At 39.0% G+C, this 22,443-nt stretch overlaps 1 protein-coding gene across 2 annotated transcripts; it reads right to left on the reverse strand.

Annotated features, from left to right (window-relative positions):
* Positions 1–2,297: 2,297 nt before the first annotated feature.
* klhl21 (kelch-like family member 21) lies at positions 2,298–20,883 on the reverse strand. 2 transcript variants are annotated; one of them, XM_023276309.3, is made up of 5 exons: positions 20,750–20,883; positions 10,330–11,414; positions 8,001–8,406; positions 7,101–7,173; positions 2,298–5,664 (listed from the first exon to the last, which is right to left on the reverse strand). In XM_023276309.3, the coding sequence occupies exons 2-5, from the start codon at positions 11,354–11,356 to the stop codon at positions 5,335–5,337; spliced, it is 1,836 nt and encodes a 611-aa protein (XP_023132077.1). In that variant the 5' UTR covers positions 11,357–11,414; positions 20,750–20,883; the 3' UTR covers positions 2,298–5,334. The 2 variants fall into 2 exon arrangements, with proteins under 2 accessions (XP_023132077.1, XP_023132076.1); XM_023276308.3 differs by lacking the exon at positions 20,750–20,883 and adding an exon at positions 12,055–12,198.
* Between the last annotated feature and the right edge of the window lie 1,560 nt (positions 20,884–22,443).

A 22,443-nucleotide genomic window follows, 5' to 3' on the forward strand; every position in this document is an offset into this window, starting at 1 on the left:
TTTATTCCAGTGGCAGCGGGTGATGGTGTGCTTGACTGTTCTTTAGTAATGTAAATAGGAATAATGATGGCAGAGCTGCCCAGATGCGCAAGAGAACCAAGTGTCCCATAAAGGCAGTGAAGAAAACTGCCAGCAGCTAAACAATAAATGTAAATTTGTCTTAAAACATCTGCTAGTGTTTGAAGAATAATTTGGGTTTATTTCAACGTGCATTTTCCATTGAAGGTGGAGTACGTGATTCTACTCCAATACATGTTTGGTTTGCTAACTGATTGTGAATGATCTGGTGGTCAAGAGGGCAGTGGGAGCAAAAGTGTCACACATGCTAACTAGCATTCTTTGTCCTCCAGGAGTCATGCTAATGCTGAACTCTTCACCGGCATCGTAGGAGGAGTTGCAGAAAACAGTGTGTATTGGAGCAAAAGGCAACATCCTCCCTGCTGCTTTCCAGAACAACTGGTGTTTCGTTTGTTGTCAGTTTGACTGAAAGTAAACACAGAACTTAGTCGTCACTTTGCTAACTCTGCATATTCATCTGCATGACCCGGATGTAAACTTCGATGAACATGGCCGTCGTTGAGATGGCGTTTCAGCCACGCTCTGCTCTCCTTCATGCTCAATAAAAGTTAATACAAGTGAAAATATGAGCTGCATGCAAACAATTTGGCATGTGTGAATGAATATGTAGGGTAATTAGGCTAATAGAGTTAGCAAAATAGCCACTCCCGGTTGCTAATTTCAGTTCATTCTACAAAACATTTTAAGCCACTGGTGAAAATCTGATCTCCAGTAAAGAAAGTTGCACCGGTTGTTCCGATATAAACTGCCGGCAGACCGTTCTGTGTGACGGAGATGGAAAGTAATGCAAAGTCAGCTGTCTCATATAAGGGTTTTCTATCGGGGTGGAGCCCGTTCGGAGTCAGTTCCCGACCTGGCACCGGTTTTTTGTCTTTCCACCAGCGGAGGTACGGCTCCGGGCTCCAAATACCGGGGCTCTTTCGGGCACCAACTCATTGCTGGGCCAGAGTTGGACAGAGTTGAGAGCCGAGCACGTCACGGGCAGGGGGCGGGGTTACGGTGACCGACGGTCAACGGTGGGAACAGAACCGCCATTTTTAAAAAAATAAAACAGCGGTGAAGCTGCTGCTCTCATCTTGTGAAGAAAACGTTTTGTGGAAAAATGGAAAACAAGAGCAAGCAGTGGATGGAGGAGGAGACCCAGTGCTTCCTGGCACTGTGGTCTTCTGCAGAGGTTCAGGCAAAGTTAGATGGAGCCACCAGGACGAAACCCATCTTTCAAGGAATCCTGCGGGAGATGGAGGCACAGGGATACGAGACCAGCTGCTGAACAAACTGAAAAAGTTAAATAAATAAAGAGTACAGAGACCAGAGGAGGGAGCTGGGACGACGCGGCAGTGGAAGGCCAAACAAGTGTCCGCATTTTGAATTATTGGACCATGTTCTTGGAGACCAGCCGGCTAACCAAGCCACAGGGGCCCTGAACTTAGCCACAGCCGCAGCCACACTGGAGTTGAGGACATGCCGACCCCCACTCCTGAAACTGGTAAGTCCTATTTCTCAAACATTGGCAGTAAACCCGCTAAGAATATGCCAGCTACAATATTCCCACATGAATATTATGAACGTGACGCCAGCTAACGTAGTATGGACACAGGATCAGTGATCGGAGGTTGGCTATTGTTTGCTAGCCAGTTAGCTGCGTGAAAGCTAACAAACAATGAAACGAGGCCCAAGTGGAACCTGAGAAAAGCAGTGGCAGCATTTCATTACACGACCTGTATTCAAAACCTCCCACATTGTTACATAATGTCCCATTTACTTATATTACTGCGCTATATTGTAATCATTGAAATTCATTACAATTCCAATTTATGTGTTGTTTATGTTTTCTATCAACAGACACACCATTCAACTTAAAGGAAATGTTTTCAACACGTGTGTTATATTCAACGATATATTTTGGTGTAAAACATAACTTCTTATATTACAAAAAACAAAAAACAAAAACGGAGAACCTTTAATGTTTGCTGACAAAATTTGGAGTTTCTCATTTACCACGTCTTCAGTCAATGTGAGCCGCACCAGAAGCACACTGGAGTTAAAAGGCTACACTGAATTTCTTTCTTAAAATGCGCAGCTTTGTGTATTAATGAACTCATTTGCTTACTCTTGCTGTAAAACACGAATGCACTGGTTGATCTTCTCAGTCCGCTGCGACTCCTGTCTATAGGAAATTCTTGTGAACATTTGCACTTGACTCAGCAGAATAAACTCTGTCAGACCTGCCTGCAGTTTAATTCATGGTATACAAACACAGTACAGAAGGTTTGGAATATACTGTATTTACAAAACAGACTCAACATCACAAACCTGTATGAAAACTAAGAAAACAAAGCTGCATTAACAATAGCATACAAACACTCAAAAAAAAAAAAACAATTTCCATGAAAGGAAATATAATTTTATGAGAGCAAATGAGATTTTTTCTGCACTTCCAGTTGAGACTGCTGACTAGCAATTACCACATGCCACAGATACTGTTGCAGCTGATAGGCAGAGACTTCATAAGCAACCACAGCACAAATATATCTTTAAATAAACAGAAAACCGTAAAACATTCATCAATACATTTTCAAGAGACTTCATGCACATTTGACTGGTGGTTATAAAGGCTGATGTAGCTCAGGCTAAGGGGTCAGGAGGGACGAGGAGATGCTGTGATCACTAGAAACAGAGTATCGACTCATGTTAACATCACATGCAACCACCCTGAAAGTCTACTACGAAGACAGAAGGTTACTCAGCACAATCATTTCTCCTGGTCAGTTTCAACCCTTCCTCTTCAGCCATACAGGTGGGTGTCTGATTGTCGTCATTTTTTGGAATGTAAACAGATTATGGCTGTTTCTGACCAAAAATTTGGATCTTGCTCATGGTTGCGAATTGTTAAAAGGAGGACTCCACCAATATAGCACTGCATTCGGATCAAAATTGGGACAGCAAAGCCACAGACATTAGCCATGTTTCTACGTAATTAAGTGAAATGTTGAAAAAAGAGGCTATTTACCTGTACTGCACAGAGTACAAGAAGTCTGAAACAAAACCAGTTGTTTGCAAACCTCTAAAAAACCTTGAAGAAGAAACAAAAGATTGCTCATCCACAGGAGAAGCATGAAGAGAAGTCTTCAGGAATTGTTTTCAATTGGGAAAGTTGTATTCATTCTTTGCTGTCAGCTGGTTGGCCATGTTTCACTCTGTACTGTATTTACTCAGGTCAGTGAAATGTTTTCTGCACCAGAACTTTTTCAAAACAGGCGTTTCCATCTCCCTTGAGGGCATCATCTCTTTGAAAACCTCCTCAAGTGAGCATAAAAAGGTGTTTCTAATTTAGCAGATTCCATTAAACTTTTCTGACGCAAAGCTTCAAAACATGAATCAAATTACACTGATAGAAACACGGCTGTTGTCGTTTTACTACATGAATTTCCCTTCCTGTCCTCCCCGTCTTCCTTGTAAAACCTACATTACCCATAATTCAAATTGACTTCCAACTGTTCAATGATTTCTGGTGTTATGCTAACAGAAGCATATGTAGCCTCAAGCTGCTAGTCTCAAACCAAGACAAGGAGTAGCTACAAAAGTCTCGTAAACTTGCTTACTTCAAACCCCCAGATTTGTTTCATGTTTAGACTTGCAGACTTCAGACCCAACTGTTGCTGCCAGTTTATCAGGTTTCATGTAGCTCCTTCTGGAGCCTCAACAACTTCTTTAACAGACAGTACGTATTAACACTCCCCAAGACCCGTAAACAGACTTGATGTGGTGGAGTTCCCCTTGACCATTTAAATACACTGTTTGTAAAAAAAACAAAACAAAAAAAAAACCAAATAAACAAATTCACTGCTGACACACAGATGTCCATACACAGAAACACCTCGCATTGTTGGGGATCGTCTCATCCACTGTTTGGGTAACATTCCCAAACAGCTCAGCTTCAAAGACACTGTTTGAAAAAACATACAACAAATAATAAATCTCACCTTTTTATGGAACTGTCTGCATGGCTCATTGCTGCCCCTTGTGGACATTTGGGGAAAAGACATCCACTACAACTGTAGCTCTCACATTTATGTATGAAGAGCACAGGCTGTGAATAATATTGTCAAAAACCAAATAAATTTATGTCTAAGACTTAAAAAGACACAAAACAGAGAAGAATAGAAAAAAGGGAAAAGTTGGAACCAATGATGCAGTTAACAATGATTATCAAAAATACTTCTGTTGATTCATTATTAACTTAAAGTGTTTTCATGCAGTTTACTTTGGTTTCACAAGAGAAAAGACTGAAATGAAAAATTCACTGGTTGGTTTGGTAAATGTATGTCTGGTTCACTTCCCCACCTCAAATAACAAGCTTCCTGTAGCTTTTCTTCAGGACCTACCAGAACTTTTTGCCATGCAGTGGCTAATATAGTCCACAACACAGGTTAGAAACACCAGGGGCCAGATGTATAAACAGTCCGTATGCACAAAAACCATGCAGACTACATGTCTCACACATAAACCAGTACTGATGAAAGAAAAAGATGCCTCTTCAGAAAGGAAATTGTGGAGATTAAATTTAAAGTCTAACAATTTTACTGATTCTGTTACTATTTTTGCAGATTTAGTGACTGGTGGAGCGGGTACAAGAATCAATGTGATGTTTAAGGGGTTCCTGTGTGCCCATTTCCACTGTGACTGAAATTTAACCCAAAGAATCACATGTGCACAAAATGCGACTTTAGAAATCCACTGAAAGAATGCTTATGCATATCTCTATCTCTGTGTGTACAGCTTTTAGGCATTTTTTCCTTTCATAAGTAACGGTATTTGTCTGTTAGCTACATTGTACAATAACTACAGTCGGATTACATGACACTTAATGGAAACGTGGAGCCTTATTGTAAAACTATGTGACAGGGCAATAGCGTCAGAGGACGTACCCTTCGAGTGTCCATCTAGTGTTTTTTAAGTGTTGCTCATGCCAAACACAAATTTCTTGCTGTGGGATGACTAAAGCAACATCTATCTATCTATCTGGCCCCAGGCCTTTCTGTACTTCACCCAGCCTCGAGTGATTTATCAGCACACAACAGCTTTGGCAGCCAAGCGGATTACAAGGAGCTCAGACACCGGTGTGTACATGCTCAGTCTTCCCTTCTGCCTTAGACAGCTTTAGCATTGTGATGAGGTAAATTCACAGTAAACTACTGACGGCACGACGAGGGAGAACAGACTGAACATGTGTGACAGGGATTTCAAGATCCAGACTCAGTGCGCCGGGTTCACATCCTGATTCTGGTTGAGATTGTTGTTGAGATTGTGGAGTGCTTGGTGGCGCTGGTGCCGGTGCAGGTGAATGGCGTTCGATTCAGGTATGTCAGTGGGTTCGAACGCACTCGACACCAGGGGCATGAACTGACGGAATATGCTGACGCTGCCGTGCCAGAAGGTCGGCTGAGGTAGTCGTCCAGCAAGAGTCCAGGAGCGGGTGGTCGGATCGTAGGCTTCCACCACATCTGAGAGCTCAAATGTATTGTCATAACCGCCGGATACATACAGTTTACCACCCAAGGCTGCAACGCTGCCTCCAACATGGACCTGGAAAAAGATCATTTAAAAACATTTACTTTATGTTGTAATAATGAAATTCATGAATGTATAAGAAAAAATAACAACGGCTATCTAGGAAAAAAACAAAACATTTTCTGCCCAAATTAGAAATTGGAAATGAGAAAACAGGCCAACAGAACAGGACTTCAGACTAACTTTTCCATTTGTAGCACTGGTTCTACCAGTGTTCTCGGTTGGTCACCTCCCACCCTCCCTACCCTTATTTGGTACAAATACTATTACAGCTTGCATGCTGTCATTCAATAACTTAGTGTTGCACTGATGTAAATATTGTCAGTTACTCAAGACTTGATATTTGTAAAATTATTTAATCGAAAAATATGTAGGTTTTGTCACCAGACTATTTCCTGGAGGTTGTCTGACAACACTGCCATAAAGTGTGCAAAAGCTAAACTCCCCACTTGCCTAACTTCTACCAATCAATGGGCACTACAATTTAATGATGTTCTCTTAATGTCTAACATGCTGACTACAGTAAAAACTAGCCAGACAGTTGACCAAAAATTAGTAGCAAAGTAGTGAAATAAGGTGCTTTAATGTCATGTTTGCCCAAGTTGAATCCACGTCATTTTATCTGCATGAGTAGAGTTTTCTGTATGCAGACTTTTCTACAAGCATTTCTAGCCTGTCTGTCAATGAACTGCTACACTGTCATTATGTGTGGTCCACATTTATCAAGTGCAAGTAAGCAAAAGTCAGGAAATTGCTGGTCGAACAGATTGACTATAACAAACCCAGCATCGCTCGTTCGGCCTGTTTTCTCATTTCCTATTTTTGACTTGAGCATTAAACCCTAAAATATGAAAAGCGACTGTTACATGCTTATTCAAAACAAACAACTAAATAAAATTTTCATTTTCTGATTTTGGTTTCTCATCATAAAAGGACAAATGATACTGTACATAGATTAACATGCAGCCCCTCAACTGACAAACAGTACTAAAAGCTTATTAGATAAGTCAAAGGCATGACTACATATATCAATAAATAACAGATAATTCACATGAACTGTAAAAATATTTTACTTTGATCACGCACATGCCCTGGACCAGTCATTGACCTGAATATCTTGTAGGTATATGCCCATCTCAGCAGTGACAGAGGAGTGAAAATATATAGTTTTATATTTCAATTCACAATATAATTGAACTATTTAAATTACAGTATTATTTCCTGATCTAAAATAAAGACATTCATCCAGACATCCCTATTACTGTATTCTCTGACGTGAAATCAATTGGTGACAAATTGCTGTACTGACAACAGCAGCTTTGTATTTGTATTCATGCATGTATTATCATACTGTGATAAACGGAGTGTGGTTGACATCTGTTACTGCGCTACATTAGAGATCACAAATGATTGCTATAAAAGCGTGCTAGCACCTCATGTGAAATACAAACCTGGGTCATCGGACTAATTTTGTCCCACTCGTTCTTCTGAGGATTATAGACATCGACCTCAGCAGAGTCATCCCTACAAATAGAAACCAAAGAGCGAAGTCAAATCACTGCCAAAACAATCACTGCTTCAAATGTACTAATGCCAGCTTCACTGACTATCGCACCAGTGATAACATGTTTCTTCATTGGAGTAAAGTCAAATTGTTCTACTCAGAATAATCAACCTACAAATGAACAGCCCAAGAAACCCAAAGCATAAAGCTACATGAAATCTAGATACAGTGAATTTATCTTAGAGCATAGAACTGTGGAGAACAGATTATGAATATTAGCGCACTCATGTGGTAGGACAAGAGAATGACTGATGTTCTCTTCTAAAGATGGTTTTAATAAAAGTGTTTACCAGAGGTGAGAGAAGTACTTATCCTTTACATACTAAAAGTATCAGTACTGCACTGTTAAAGCCCTAAACCTAACCTTTAAAATAAATGTCTCTATTTTTTGACATTTTTTTGTAAAATATTGGACAGATCTTTCTTGTTTGGCCACAGTTACTTATATTTAAAAAACAATGAGTTCAGATGTGAAGTCTGTCTGTGGTGGAACTGCTAAAAACTCAGACATATGGAACATAACATGACCCCAAGTACAAACTGCTTCATTGTAAAGTAGCACTGTTCATTAGTGTTGAAGCTTTAAGATGATCATATTTCACATTTATGATCATATTTATGTAGATCTTTACTAGTTGCAGGTATTTGAGAAATATTGTGAAGTAAAATACAGAACATTTCACTCTAACACTGAAATATCCAATTTCCAAAATATCCTTGAATTAGTTGAGTACTAGAGTAAATAAACGTCATTACTTTCCACCACTAAAATAAGCTTTCTTCTCACCTGACAAAGTAGATGAGGCCGTTGAGGGTCACAGTTTTCGGCGTGAAGGACCATGGAGGCAGTTGTCCACAGCTGACCATGGCCCAGCGGTTAGCGTCTGCATCGTAGCTCTGGATGGCCATGGTGTCTTCACCAGTCAGGGAGCCTATAGCATAGAGGCGTCCGCTGCATGCAGTGGTGGAGCAGTTGTCCATAGGATGCAGCATGCCAGGCAAAACCTCCCAGCTGTCCAGAGCGTGATCATAGCGCTCTGTGCTGTCCGACGCAATCACATAGAGCTGGCCTTTCAGCACACAGGAGCTGTGGTACTCACGGGCCTTCAGCATGGGTGACACCTCTGTCCACTCGTTCACACTGGACTTGTAGCGCCACACGCCATCATAGAGGCGAGAGCCATCAGAGCCACCTACAAGGACACAGACATGTAGTTTCATAAAAGATTTCCGTTTGCTGCTGCTCAGCTAATTGGTGAAAACTGCACAGCAAAATAGTCTGCAAACTGTTTTGCTCCACAGTGTCAATCACAGATGCAGAGGGAGTCTTCTTCCTTAAGTAGGTGTGGACGGCAGCAGCATTTAAAGCTACAGAAACTGAAACAGCAAATTTTGAACAGAGCTGAAAAGAGGGTGTGTTCTGTTGTGGTGAAAGTAATAATATTTGTGGTACTTTTAAGCTGAAAAACTGAAAGATGTATTTTGTGGACATGTGAGACTTCTAATTAGCTAAAAAAAAAAGGCACAATATTTGACCTTTAAGGCTGAAAGATGCCAGTGTATGTTAAGGATCGTAGAAGCCTTTTCAAAAAAATTGCACACTTTGAAATCAATGCAACACTTTCAAAGTTTCATATTCTCCAACACTCATGTTGAAAATGAGCAGAAATTAGGAGGTACTGCATTCATGTAACTGCCTGGCTAATGTAACTGAGCATGTACTGTGGGATATTCAATAGGAGTCCGTGGTTAAAATGGCTTTATTATAATAATAATTTTAAAAAAGCCTCAAATGTTGACTAGAGCAAATGTAAAATTTTTAAAGGCTCTCTATTTACAATGTCTCAGTCCATGAGATCTGCCCGTCAACATTATGCAATCATATGCTGCTGTTATTTCTGTCAGTGAGGCAGTTAGCTAATGCTGCTAAATTTATGGCCCACCATCAGCATCTCGTAGGAGTCACATACTGTGAGTAAGCAAGGGTCTGGGAGGAAACAGTTTTTTCAGACAAGGCTAGTCCACTGGTGATGATGATGGTACTGATGATGATCATGATAACACTGCTGCTGTCCTGGCAGCACACCATGTCCTGCCTCACTCTGCCGTGTTCACACATACAGTCACTGGCCAAAGAGCCTGCAGTTTATTTATAAGCACTGCCTCATGGCCATTTCATAAGATGAGGGAGCAGGAATGGAAATGTACTGACTGAAACTTACAGACCACTGTGAATCTAAAATACAGCAAATGTAACCACTGCAGTGTCTGTGGCTTGTCTTTTAGCCAGTGGGACACCAGATGAACTGAAGTCAGAAACATACCAGAATCTGATGACACAAATAACACATTTTAAGAGAAGTGTTGTGACTAACATAAATCGCACCTTTCCTTTAATGATTAATTATGATGACAAGTTATTTTTGTTTTCAATTACTAAAAAACAAAACAAATATATATATATATATACACACACACACACACACACACACACACACACACACACACACACACACACACACACACACACACACACACACATATATATGACAGAACAATAATACATGTTCTGTCATGTATTATTGTATCACTTTTCTTGATGATTTATGTTTTTGCTGTGGTTCTAGTATTGGCATCTATATATTTAAGAAGGTATCAAATCAAAGTCTGAGTTTTGGTATCATGACACTATTAACAATTGTTTCCATTACCAGTTAGTCTGTTGGTTATTTTCTGTTGATTACTACTTTGGTCTATAAAATGTTTACAATAAAGTAATTTTTTTTTTTTTTTAAATAGTAAAAAATATTGATCAGTCTTTTCCAAACCCCGTGATGACGTCCTCAAATGTCTCATTTTTAAACCCCAAAAAATTATTGTCACAGAAAAAATAATCAAATTCAAGAGGAGCATTTTTACCTTTTTTTTCTAAGATTACTAAAATCATCATAGCTCCATTTTAAACAGAGCCAAACAATTCTAAAAATAATTACTTTCCTTTAGCAATGATGAAATTTGAGTTTTCAGTGAGACCTACCCAATAATTCTAAAATCCCTCCATGGTTTTGAAGTCCAATCACTGTTTTCTGCCTGGTTGAACAGGTGAAATGGCTTACCTGTGACATACATATCGTTTCCAAGAGCAGCTATGCTGTAGCCTCCTCCGAGGTGGTCTGGGAATTCAGCCAGGTAGCGCCACTGTCCAGTCTGAGGGTTGTAACAGTCCACTGTGACCAGCTCGTCACAGTCCTGGTCACAGCCTCCTACCACCACCAGGATTTCCGCTAATCCTGTGGATGGCCGGGGTCGCATGCGGTGGCAAGGCCTGTCGTGGCGGTCATATTCACACGACTGGAAACTGCGAGCTTCATTCACCATTCGGAGGCATGTTGGTGAAAGGTAGACAAGTGGATCGCTCTCCACATGGGCCAACAGAAAGAACCTCCTGACGAAGGGGAGTCGGACCTGCTGGAGGAGCTCAGGCCAGTAGTGCAGCCGCCGCTGGAGATCAGCCTTTACCCAGCGTACTGCAATTTGATAAACTGTCTCCTCCTTGTCCACACAAAGCTCATTGTCTGACACAAACTCAAGGAGGCGCTTCCACGGCAACCGCTCAAAGTCCGTCCCTTTAGCCAGGTCCATGATATTTTTGAGGACAAAGCGCCGTGCACTTGCTGCAAGCTCTCTGCAAGCGTAGGCCTCTGCAAAGTCCTGGATCTCTAAGCAGTTGGAAACATCCAGCCGCTGCTCCAGAAAAGCACAGCAGGCCTCTTTGACTGAAGGGAACTGAAACAGATCAGCCGTCTTCAGCAGGAGGTCCACATTATCCTGAGTGACGGTGACCCGCCCTGTGTAGCAGAAGTCCACCAACAGGCCTAAAAGCTCAGCTGATACCTCGTGTAGAACTACCCGGTCCATAACACTTTCCCTCAGTGTTCCTGCGAACATAGCACGGAAGTAAGTGCTGGCGGCGGCCAGCACCGTGCGGTGACAATGGAACTCACGACCCTCGGCACATAAAGTCACATCGAAAAACTTTCGTTCTGCGCGGAGTTCGTGGATTCCCCGCAGCAGGTTGAAGGCGTGGGCCGTGTCAAAAAAAGGCAGTGTGGATGGTTGTGTCTGCAAGACTGGCTTTTCCATCTCTCCTCTGTCTGAGTGTCTCGTTTTCCAGTGGTCGTGCTCAGAATGCTGTTTTCATCTGAAACCAAAGATAAATAGACACCTACATCAAATTCAAACCCAACATACCATGTAGGGCTTCAACAAACTATTATTTTCACCGTTTATAATTTCTTGGTCAATAAAATGTAAAAAGAAGGGTCAAAATGCACATAGAAATTACTTATGTCAGACAACAGTCTAAAACCCAACAATATTTAGGTGCAACTAAAACATATTTGGTTTATAGTCAGATGAGACAAAAGCAAAGCTATTCTCACAACTCAGAAGCTGAGTTGACAGTTTTTCATGAAAAATTGCCTAAAACATTAAGTAGTTATTGTGTAACCACAGCAGTTCTTATACCATGTGTACCATTGTCAGACACTAATCTGTGGTATACACAGTTGCCTGCACAAGTATAAATGGCTATGATGGTTGATAGTATTCACAAAAGTTTCAAAGATCAAAAACAAAAGTATGTATTGACATTTCTACCACTTCGCTGACACATGAAATGCCTCCAGGCAAACACATCCAATTCATTTTCATTAGTTGACAGCATTAGTAAGTGGTAGTATAATTTAAGAAACAGTACAACCAAACAAGCAAGCAATGAAACATGCCAATGACAACTCAAGATTTTAGAATCAAAAAGCCAGTATTGTTTTTTCTCCTACCTGACGAGCCCCTCCAGGCACGTTTCACAAGCAAAGCTACAGCAAAAAACAGTCTAGAATATACGAGAGCAAAGCTCAGCACGACTCTAGTGAATACGACCAACTCCTTACCCGCGTTTAAGAAAGAGACCTGGCTTGTGCTCTGGGGCTATAAATACACCAGCAGTGTCCATTTCCAGACAGGGGTGGGGGTGTGGGGGATTTGGGAGAGAACACCTAACATGCAGTGGGCTGACGCTGTGTGGAGAGTATAACTCCCCCATCGGTATGTCTCTGTGGTCAGTCAGCGTGAGTAAGTGGTCTCTGAGAGAAGAGTCAGCTGAGCCTGGGCCTCCTCAACACATTCAGCACAGCAGCAGACCAAAACACAGCTCCCTGTCTTGATACCCAGAAATCTGCTTACCAAAGCACCACAGAAGCACAGATTTGCTGTGATCACAGGTCCAAACACAAAGAAGAGTTCTCTAGAGCCAAAGACAGTCTGTTAAGGTGAAACTAGCTGCCAATCAGCAGAACTTTAATCAAAAATAATCCCCCTTGTGATGGCAGAGTTGGTCTGCCAGTCTGGTTCGGACCAAATGACCTTAACAACTGTTGGATGATTATTATGAAATTTGGTCTACAGAGGATGAAATCTGTCTTTTCCTCGAACATCAACATGAGGTTGACATTTTTTGAGTTAAATTATTAGATTATTAAAAACTTTTTAATATCAATCAATCAATCTATCTATCTATACACGAATCAGACCTTGTTAACATAGTAATTGCCATACAAGAATATACCACTAAGTGCTTTACAAACCAGACTTGATGTTCTCTGATCTGAGCTACATTTAAAATACAGCCCAACAAAGACAAATTACAAGAAGACATAGGTGTGCAAATAAAAGAAAACTGAGATAAATGTATCCATAAGAACATTAAAAAGAAAGTAAATGAATAATAAAACCAATAGGAATAAAATAAAAGACCAATTAAGATTTAGAACAAGGTGAATCAATGAAAACAAGAAGAAAATTATTTGATAGACTGATTACATCCTTTACTTCTCCTTCAGCAAAATCATTATGTCACATTTTTGATTTGAGGCTACTCAACAACGACAACTGGAGTGCTAAACTCATAAATCTTAATAGAGTGTGATGGGTGCTGACCCAACACTGACAACAGCTAATAAAGTTGGCAGCGTAACGCTAAAGAACGCCTAAGGCTGACATGTCTCTTTTACTGCTGCCATGCAACATTGAAAGCGTTACATACTTAATTGTGACTGCTGGCGATTTCATTTGCTATTTTCCAATATTTATTACCCAGAATGTGTAAAATGAATGACATTGCTGGCGGTCTGAGCTGTGACAATTGACAAATATTGCACACTAACATGATACACTAAAAAAGTAAAAAAAAAAAAAAAAAAAAAAAGCTGACTTTGGTGTTTACCTTAAAGCACTGCAGAGTTTCCAGCTTGGCTGTAGATTACAGAAATAATCATGTTTATGGCATGCATAGTACAATGCATTGCTCTGATTTTTACAGATGTCAACAGCTGAAGATAATGCCAAAGTGTCTCAAATCTCAATTTACTACTTACGACTGAGTAAACCATGGACTGTCTAAAGTATGCCATTGATAAAAAACAACGGGGTGATTTAGAAACTGAATTAGAGCTGCAGTTGATTAAGTCAGTTAATTAATTTGAAACAACTGTAAGTAGTATTTAGAAATAATTTTTAAGAGAAAATGCTTTCATCCTCTCAATACATGATTTGCTGCTCTTCTTTACATCATTATAAACTTATTATCTTTGTCTTTTAAATTGCTCATCGGACAATACCTTTGAAGATATCACCTGGGATTGGGGGAAACTGTGGTGACTATTTCACAGACTGAACATTTAATTGATTTACTGAAAAAAAAAACCCCAATCCACTAATGAACTGATAATACAAAAAGCAGTATCTTTTAGCCTTAAACTCAATCTTTGGGATTTGTGCGTTGGTCAAACAAAAAGTAATTTGAATACATCACCTTGGGGTCTAGAAACTTGTGACAGCTCTTTCTGACCATTTTTTGACATGTTATAGACCACAAGGCTAATCAAGCCAATCATCTGAACATTAACCAAAAATGAAAGTAGATGTTAGTTGTAGCCCTGGTCATAAATGTAGACATTAAGTGGAGAGAGAGAGAGAGAGAGAGAGGGAGAGAGGGAGGGAGGGAGAGGGAGGGAGGGAGGGAGGGAGGGAGGGAGAGAGGGAGAGAGGGAGGGAGGGAGAGGGAGGGAGGGAGGGAGGGAGGGAGAGAGGGAGAGAGAGAGGGAGAGAGAGAGAGAGAGAGAGAGAGAGAGAGAGAGAGAGAGAAAAAAACAAAATCCTGTAACTCATTCGTGGCTGCAGTTCATTTTGACCTTGTATTGAGATTCAATTTCAGTGATTCCCTCCTGTAAAATCACCAGGAGAACTGGAACAGATTGTGGTTTTGTTAGTAACCTGTATTAAATGCCCATCCAAGCCTCTTGTCAATACTTGGAGATGATCATTCCTTCTCAAAATACACAGGTATCTCCTTACAGAGATTTGTTTAAAGGTTGTAATAAAGCCCCTGTTCCACTGGCCAAAGGATTTAGCACACATTCCACACCAGGGTTCAACAATGCTGCAGTCCAAACAGCTCTGTGAGGGATCAAACTGCTCTCCTGAAGGGCAGACGGTCCCTCACAGGCCAGACCCGCTCTTAAAAAACACATCTTCCCAACTTCTGTGTAAGTGATTGTATTTATGTTTGAGTGGATGATGGAATTTCCTTACGTAGAATTGATGAGCTTTCCTTTCACTCAGACGTGTATGTGAGTTCTTACTTCCACTGACCTCTGCTTCTTTACCGATATATTTCAGCAGGTTTATCATTTACTGTGCATTATCACCAACAGTAAACTCATAGGGGTAGTTTAGAACTCAATCAGGAGTACTGAGCAACATAGAACCAGTGTATTTACCAAACAGTTCCAAGAATAGCTGGTAGAAATTAATACTCTCAGAAGCAGGAGAGAGGGGAGGTAACAGGAAGGGAAACAAGAAGAGGTGGAAACAATTTTAATGCTATGAGTGACGAGCACAGAGAGACCAGTGTAACAGCCAGGATATGACTATGACCCCAGCTACCTACCTCTAGCTACAGAGGTGAAAGGGATATAGTGCCCCCTTTCCTTTCTGACCATAACAGTAACAGCTTGTCTACACCTGAAGCTGAACTCATGACCTGCAGGATGAAAACACTCAGAGAAGTACAATGCTGTTAGTCAGAGGACTTAGTGACACCCAGGCCAAAACTCTAGAGGATGTCTGGTGTGTGTCACTTTCAATTCCTTAAAAAGGTTGATGAGAGGGTCTATTCCTGCATTTAGGAGCCATCTTACCAATGTATGTGTAGACAAACAATCAGACCTAGTGTAAATAGTAACTATGAGATAGAAATGAACCTACTGCACTGAATCACAGTTAAAACATTCAGTAACAAGACACAAAGTCTACAGTCAGCCATAATAGCAGCTCTGTGAGGTTGTGCTGCACAGTAGGGCTTTAGTCTCTGGGTCAATCGCTCAGCAAGTTGGTCAATATCTTCTCAGTTTCTACTTCTTTTTGGATGGACAATCAGAAATGTTACTTTCAGTAGGAGAACAGCGCCACATTAACAGCTTTCCAGGATTAATCCATTATTTTTTGCAGCAAGAGGAACAGGCTACCTAGGAACACCACCACACTTTCACTACCTTGAACTCAACCTAATGAAGGCTGCTACATCCATCTTGTCTAACATTTGTATTTTCTCAACATTTACTCATTTACTGAACTGACACCAAGTCATCTGTGTGCCCACATTTTAAAGTGTAAACTTTGCAAACAACAGTTTGCATATTGCAGATGAATAACAAACATGACACATCATCTAAAAACAGTAAGCTAACTGGTGTTGGTAACATTAGCATGTTTGGCAGGTATAATGTTTACTATGTTCACCATCATAATTCAGCTTGATACCTTCCTAGCATTTGTAAATAAGTGTTAAACAGAGAACATCTGCAGTTGACGTGAATGGCATTATTTTTTTTTAGATATGTGATCAAAAACAAAAATACTGAGCGAACTACATCTTCTAGATGAAAATTCACAAAAAATGACAACATTATTATAAGGGACAACATATAAATACAATTTCACATCAATCTATCCAAATACATTTGTGGTTTTGGTATCATTGATCCATCTGTCATTAATATATTTTACAACAAACAAAAATGTCAAATTTACTTTATGTTGTCATGACAACAAAAAATGCACTCTCCTGCAAAGTGGTGGAGTGTCTGTGCAACATCGCCTGACAAATGACAAAGTAAAAGATTCCAAAGCACGTGACTCGGGAAACAAAACCACTGGTCAAAGACCTCTGGCTTGCAGGAGTTGCAGTCCACAGTGACGGATGTTTATCTGGGAGTTGCTTTGTGGATTTGAACACAGTAAATCAAAAACAGTCTCAGTTTACATGTAGGTGTTGACACAGTGTGGTCCTTGTCTCCTGATTCAGTCTCAGTGTTGCCCCTTGCTGGTGCAAGCTTGTAATTACCACCAAAGACAATTTACATACAGGTTTTAGCTCTATTTAACATTTTTGTCTGTCTGATAGCAACTAGGGATGCAAATTTTAGAATTTTCTTAACCAACAGTCAGACATGTTATCAATCATTAATCAGCTAACAGTTCTTTATTAATACATGTGCTTTAGGCAGAGGCTATTAAGCATCACAGAAGTCTTTGTCATGGCAGCCCACCGCTACAGCCCCACAATTTTCTCAACTTGGCAATATGGAACTGATCCGAGAGACCGCCTCTTCAGGTCATTACAGTATTAAACACAGCAAACAAGCTCCAGTCTTTCATTTCAATAAATCGTACTTCAGCTAATCTGCAACACATTTTTTGATGTGCATATCCTGTGTCTTGCGCCTTATCAATTAATCTAGTTTTCCTGATCAACTTAATTAATCAATAAATCACTACCATCCCTTATGATTAACAGTACCTCTTGCTGCAATGTGGCTGTTCATGTCAACAGGATTTCTGCAAGGTTTACCAAGAAAATTTAAGATATTTTAAGATCTTTTAATAAATCATACGATGCAATTATATATCATATGACCAAAAATTTGCCATATTTATCAGCATATTTTTTTAGACATCCAGCACTTGATACGTAAAAATGTAAAATAATCTGCTATAGGTTAGCCTTTTAAAATGTATTTTTATCATTCTTTTTGAACCACAAAATCAGTTCTTCTACTGTAAACTGTATTCATATTGTGGGGGATCTGTGGGACCTTAGGCTAACTTATTAACCAATCTACGGGGAATAAGTATATGATATTAGGCTAGCTAGCCAGACAATTGGCAGTTTTTAAAGTCTATGTATAGTGATAAACCAATTAATCAGGCCAATTAAATGCCATTCTGAAATAACTGGCAGCTGCTGATTAGCGGGAGAATGTCTAACAAGAGCTGTGTTTGATCAATCACTAAACATGTCTTTCTAGAGCTCTGTTTTTAAAGCAAAGTTTTCCACAAGCGTTCACAACAGTCCAAGACAATTAAGATTGCGGCCCACAACATTCTGGCTTCACTTTTGTGCAGCCAGAGAAAGTGGTGACCCTTGCCCAGCTTTATATACAGTACGGTAATTAGGAACAGCACAAGCCAGGGGGCTCAATGAAGCATAGGCATTACAATTGATTACTGAATACACCTTTGCTACAGTGCTAATGATACCAACTAAAATTCAAATAAAAACTAAGAAACTAACAGCCTCTTGTAGCAAAATCCACTGTTACGACAATCCCACTTCCAATAGGAATTTAATGTCTCCAGACAATCTACAGTTAGATTAAAAAGTTATCTATAAGTGTCTACAGAAGGCAAGAGTAAGACTTTTTAAAAACTGAACTAAAAGCTTCTGAAAAGACTCTTGAAGATCTGCAGATACAATGCATTTAATATTTTAGTTTACATGTGTGAAAGTAAGTCTGCTTTGAAGATGACAGAGAATGTGAAAAGAAGCAGAGAACATGGAAAGGCTTTTTTCTGCAATAATAACAAAATCCATCCATCAACACGATGACACATTATGCAACATTTGCCTGGCATCTAGCAGCCTAACAACCACACAAAGACATCTGCTCACTCTGCTGTCACTCCAGGCTGCTCAGCCATCAGACTGCAGCAACATAAACCCTGGTCCTCCACAGCTGAGCCTGTCCTGGCCATAAAAAGGCAACCACACCACAGTCACCTCATTCCCTGCTGAGGAGGTCCAGCACAAGGCCACCAGAAGCAACGACACAGATAAGAGACAGTGTGAGAGTGGACATCTTCTTGACAGTGTCTCATGTAAACAGTTTGCTTGTAGCTGTAGAAATTATTTCACAATCTCACGGTGACCAGTTGCAGTGCATGGGGGTGGATATGATGGCCGTTTCTATGATCAGTGATTCTGCCTACTTTAATGTAAAATGCCTGTCAACACCTCAGATCCCAAGCTACTGTCTTCAATTTTTTTCCATACAAAATCATTTACTATACTGTAAAAAGAATGCTTTTGTAAAAACATTTTTATCTTAATTTTTTAATTCAAATTTTACAATTTTTAAACAGATTTTTCTTGTTTTGCTATGTTTTATATAATAACTACTAAAATCACAGGAAAAAACTTTCTAATTATCATGTTAACTGTAAAAAAAAACAGACCAAGACTGTAAATAATGTCCATGCCAAAGGTTTTATAGATGATATATAATATACAACATTTGACTACACAGTTACTTTATTTTTATTCATATTGGCGGTTATTTGAAAGAAAAATATTGGTACTAAGGATTGAAAAATGGTAAATAAACTTCTATCTGCAAATTTCCCAAGATTTGTTAGACTACAGATAACTAGTAAAATTGCAGGAAAAAAAGTATTAATTTACAGGGGAATGGTGAAAAACATTTACCAAAACTGGAAGAAATGTCCATATCCAAAAAAATCTGAATGTTTGATCATAAAATGAAATAAATATTTGACTGAATTTAATATCATTTTATTGATATTTTTTAGTATTTAAAATCAAGCATCTAAATCAAGGGTGAATAAATATTTACAAGCAGACTACAATTTCAAACCCACCAATGCATTTACATAAACTAAGAGACTATCTCTTAAGTCTCAACAGGAAATTTAGATTTGTTAGCAGAGTAAGTTTACTGTACAGACAGACGGTACTAAACTTACAGTGCAGTTAAGGAAACAGTTGCATTTCATGTAGTATATTGTGATACAGTTTCAATTTCTATCATCATTCATTGTCTTTGCCATTTTCAGAATAATAAAATGATGCTAGAGAAATTCTGCTGTGGAGCTCGGTTCAGTTTGGTTTTTTTTCACCAGTGAACATTCAGATTAGATCAACTGGAACATTTTTGCTTTACAAATGAATTAGGTAGTGACACATCATTTCAGACTTAACACCATATGAGGGAATCACATATTTCAATCATGAATGAATGAATGAACTATTTGAAAAAACTATGACTGACAAGAGCTCATACTTAAATATTGTACATTTATTTCACAGGCATAGTTACTATGCGCTTGTCAGAGTAAGATTGTAAACGTACATCATCAGCTTGCAAAATGTGACACAGTTATAGATCAAGCTAAATAATTACATAGGCTCCTTTACAGACATAATTAAAATGTCAATAATTTCAAAATTAAGGGTCCTTTTATTTGTGATATATGGAATTTGAATATTTTTATACTGTTGTATCCCTACAATTCCTTATATAAATAATCTCTAATCTACTTCTTCTACTACCATACCCTGCAAGTGATGATTTCTTTAAATTAACATAGAGCCCAGTTCCTGTCAAATAACTAATTACAGGGTTTGTTAATTAGTGTGTTATTAAGAATGTGGGGAGTTTTAGTGTCACCCAGAAGGATTTTTTCTGTCTTGTGACTCAGACATTTTTTCCTGCCAGGGATGAAATCAAATACCAAGTAATGTTCTTTCATCTGCCCCTACATTCCTCTAATTCCTCCTCCTGTACCAAGAGTTATTATAAACATCTGTATCACTCAGGTTGCAGCCATACATGTCCATGGTAATGAGCACAGAGAGGCTTTGGTCATGAATTACTTTGAAAAACAAGCCTTGTATGGCTCATGATAATATTCAAATGTGGCAGCTAATGTTAGATTGCAGCTGAGATGCAATGCCAGGCCCAAAGCTACAGACACAGATGTAGTGTCAATAAAAGCTAAAGCTTACTTATAAAGCTAACAGCACGATGTTGTGGAAAAACTGTTAGCAACTTCGGTGTAGCCAACTATTTTAATGATCTGTTTATGTGGCCAGAAAGGCTTTTCATCACATTGCTGTACGTATAACAACATGCAGCCTGTATCTGAAACGAACATTTTTGAGGCACAAGCTCATTTTTCATCTGTAACACAGAGGCAGAACATAAAAGTAGAGTCATGTATTTATACGAAGCTCGTAACGATATTTTCCAGTCGGACATTAGCTAATGTTAAACTGTCGTCCGCTTGGACAAAACAACAACCTTAAAAAACGGGCAGAATCAGTTTTAGACGACTTACCGATATGAGTCTTCGTCAGGTGGTTGTTATTTATTGAGTGTAAGGCGTGAGCATGTTACAAATCGAGCCAACGTGAAAGTTTGATGCCGCGGATGAGCTCGGCCTCCTCTGCGCCATGACAGCCTGTACTGGAACTAATGCTGCCTTCAGGTGCTGTCGGAAAAATCTAAGTTCTGCCAGAACAGCATCGTCGGTACATCCACAGCTGCTTTGATTAGGGTCGAGCTGCTATAAAGAAATAGTTTTTTGTTTGTTTAAGTTTTACTTCACCTGCTCTAGATTTTAACCAATCTAATTCTTTTTACTACAGTCAAAATCAAAACAAACATAAAAGACAGTTTTCCAATAGTCAAATAGTGGTTGTAGTCATTGCACTGTGACTGAAATGTTAATAATATATTGAAAAACCTTGATTGCATTCACGAGGGTTGCATTGTAAAGATAAAGTCCATATGATAATTCCAAAAGATAACATTTTTTCCTACATTTTATATATGAAGCCATTTATAAATCCTGTCTAGTTTCTAAATATAAACAAAGATAGTAGACATACCAAACACATACAGCCCAGATATTGAAAACAATATGACTAGTACATCAGCATCACCATAATTAATAATGCTGTATGGTCTACCCGTAATATTTCTATTAGGTTAAGTTCCATTCGTAGCCATATTAATACAGTTACAGTATCCCTAATATGTGCTTTACTCAGGTAAAATCACCATAAATAACACTATATGGTTTTCAGCCAATAGTTACAGTCGATAGGTTACTTTTATAATGCCAGTCATAATCTTCTTTACTGGAGGACACTATAACGCAACAGCTGCTGTCATAAGCGTTGCCTCAACTCGACTATTTAGAAAAGTGCTATAAAAATGAAGTTATTGTTATTTTTTCCTGTATTTGTAGTTGTGTCAAGCCTGATTACTCTGTAAACTACAAACATTTGTTTTGTCACAATTATTCAGTTGCAAGAAATGTAGATGTAATATGATGGGCAATAAGTTTTAGACAGTTGACCACTCTTTGTCATGTCTCCAAACAAATTAAAGACAGACAATCTTAAAATAATAAGAAGAACATCAGTACAAATGATAATATAAATAATGAACAGCATTCTCTGCTTTTTGCACTGCATCATCATGTGGCAATTATCATTTTGCACTACTGTGTTTATATATTCCTTTCTAGCTTATTCTCTTTCCATATGCCTCGGTGACACCAACAGCCAAAACCAAATTCCTTGTATTTTTTGGACATACTTGGCCATTAAAGCTGATTCTGATTCTGATGAGAACATTGCTAATGTTACCACATTAATAATGACAACTTGCTGTATTTTTGTTGTTGTTATTGTTGTTGCTGTTGTTGCTGTTGTTTTGATGAATATGTAATTCAGACATTTTGCATTACAATGTATCCTAACACTTATTTGGGTAAACCTCAAGTAGAGTTAGAAGAGTAGTTTTACCTTGTAGTGGACAATGATATAATAATAATATCCCCTTTGCATGGATTTTAAGTTATAGAGAGGTCCTATAGGAGAAAAATTTCCTCATAAAAACACCTCCATAAAATATTTTATGCTATTATTATTTTCCTTTTTCACTGAGTTACATTTTTTTATAACTACCAAGTATTTATTAATTTCAGAATTTAACACTTCAAAAGCCAGTGTGTTAACATAA

Source organism: Amphiprion ocellaris, chromosome 8 (genome assembly GCF_022539595.1).
Source record: "Amphiprion ocellaris isolate individual 3 ecotype Okinawa chromosome 8, ASM2253959v1, whole genome shotgun sequence".
NCBI classification, from domain to species: domain Eukaryota; kingdom Metazoa; phylum Chordata; class Actinopteri; family Pomacentridae; genus Amphiprion; species Amphiprion ocellaris.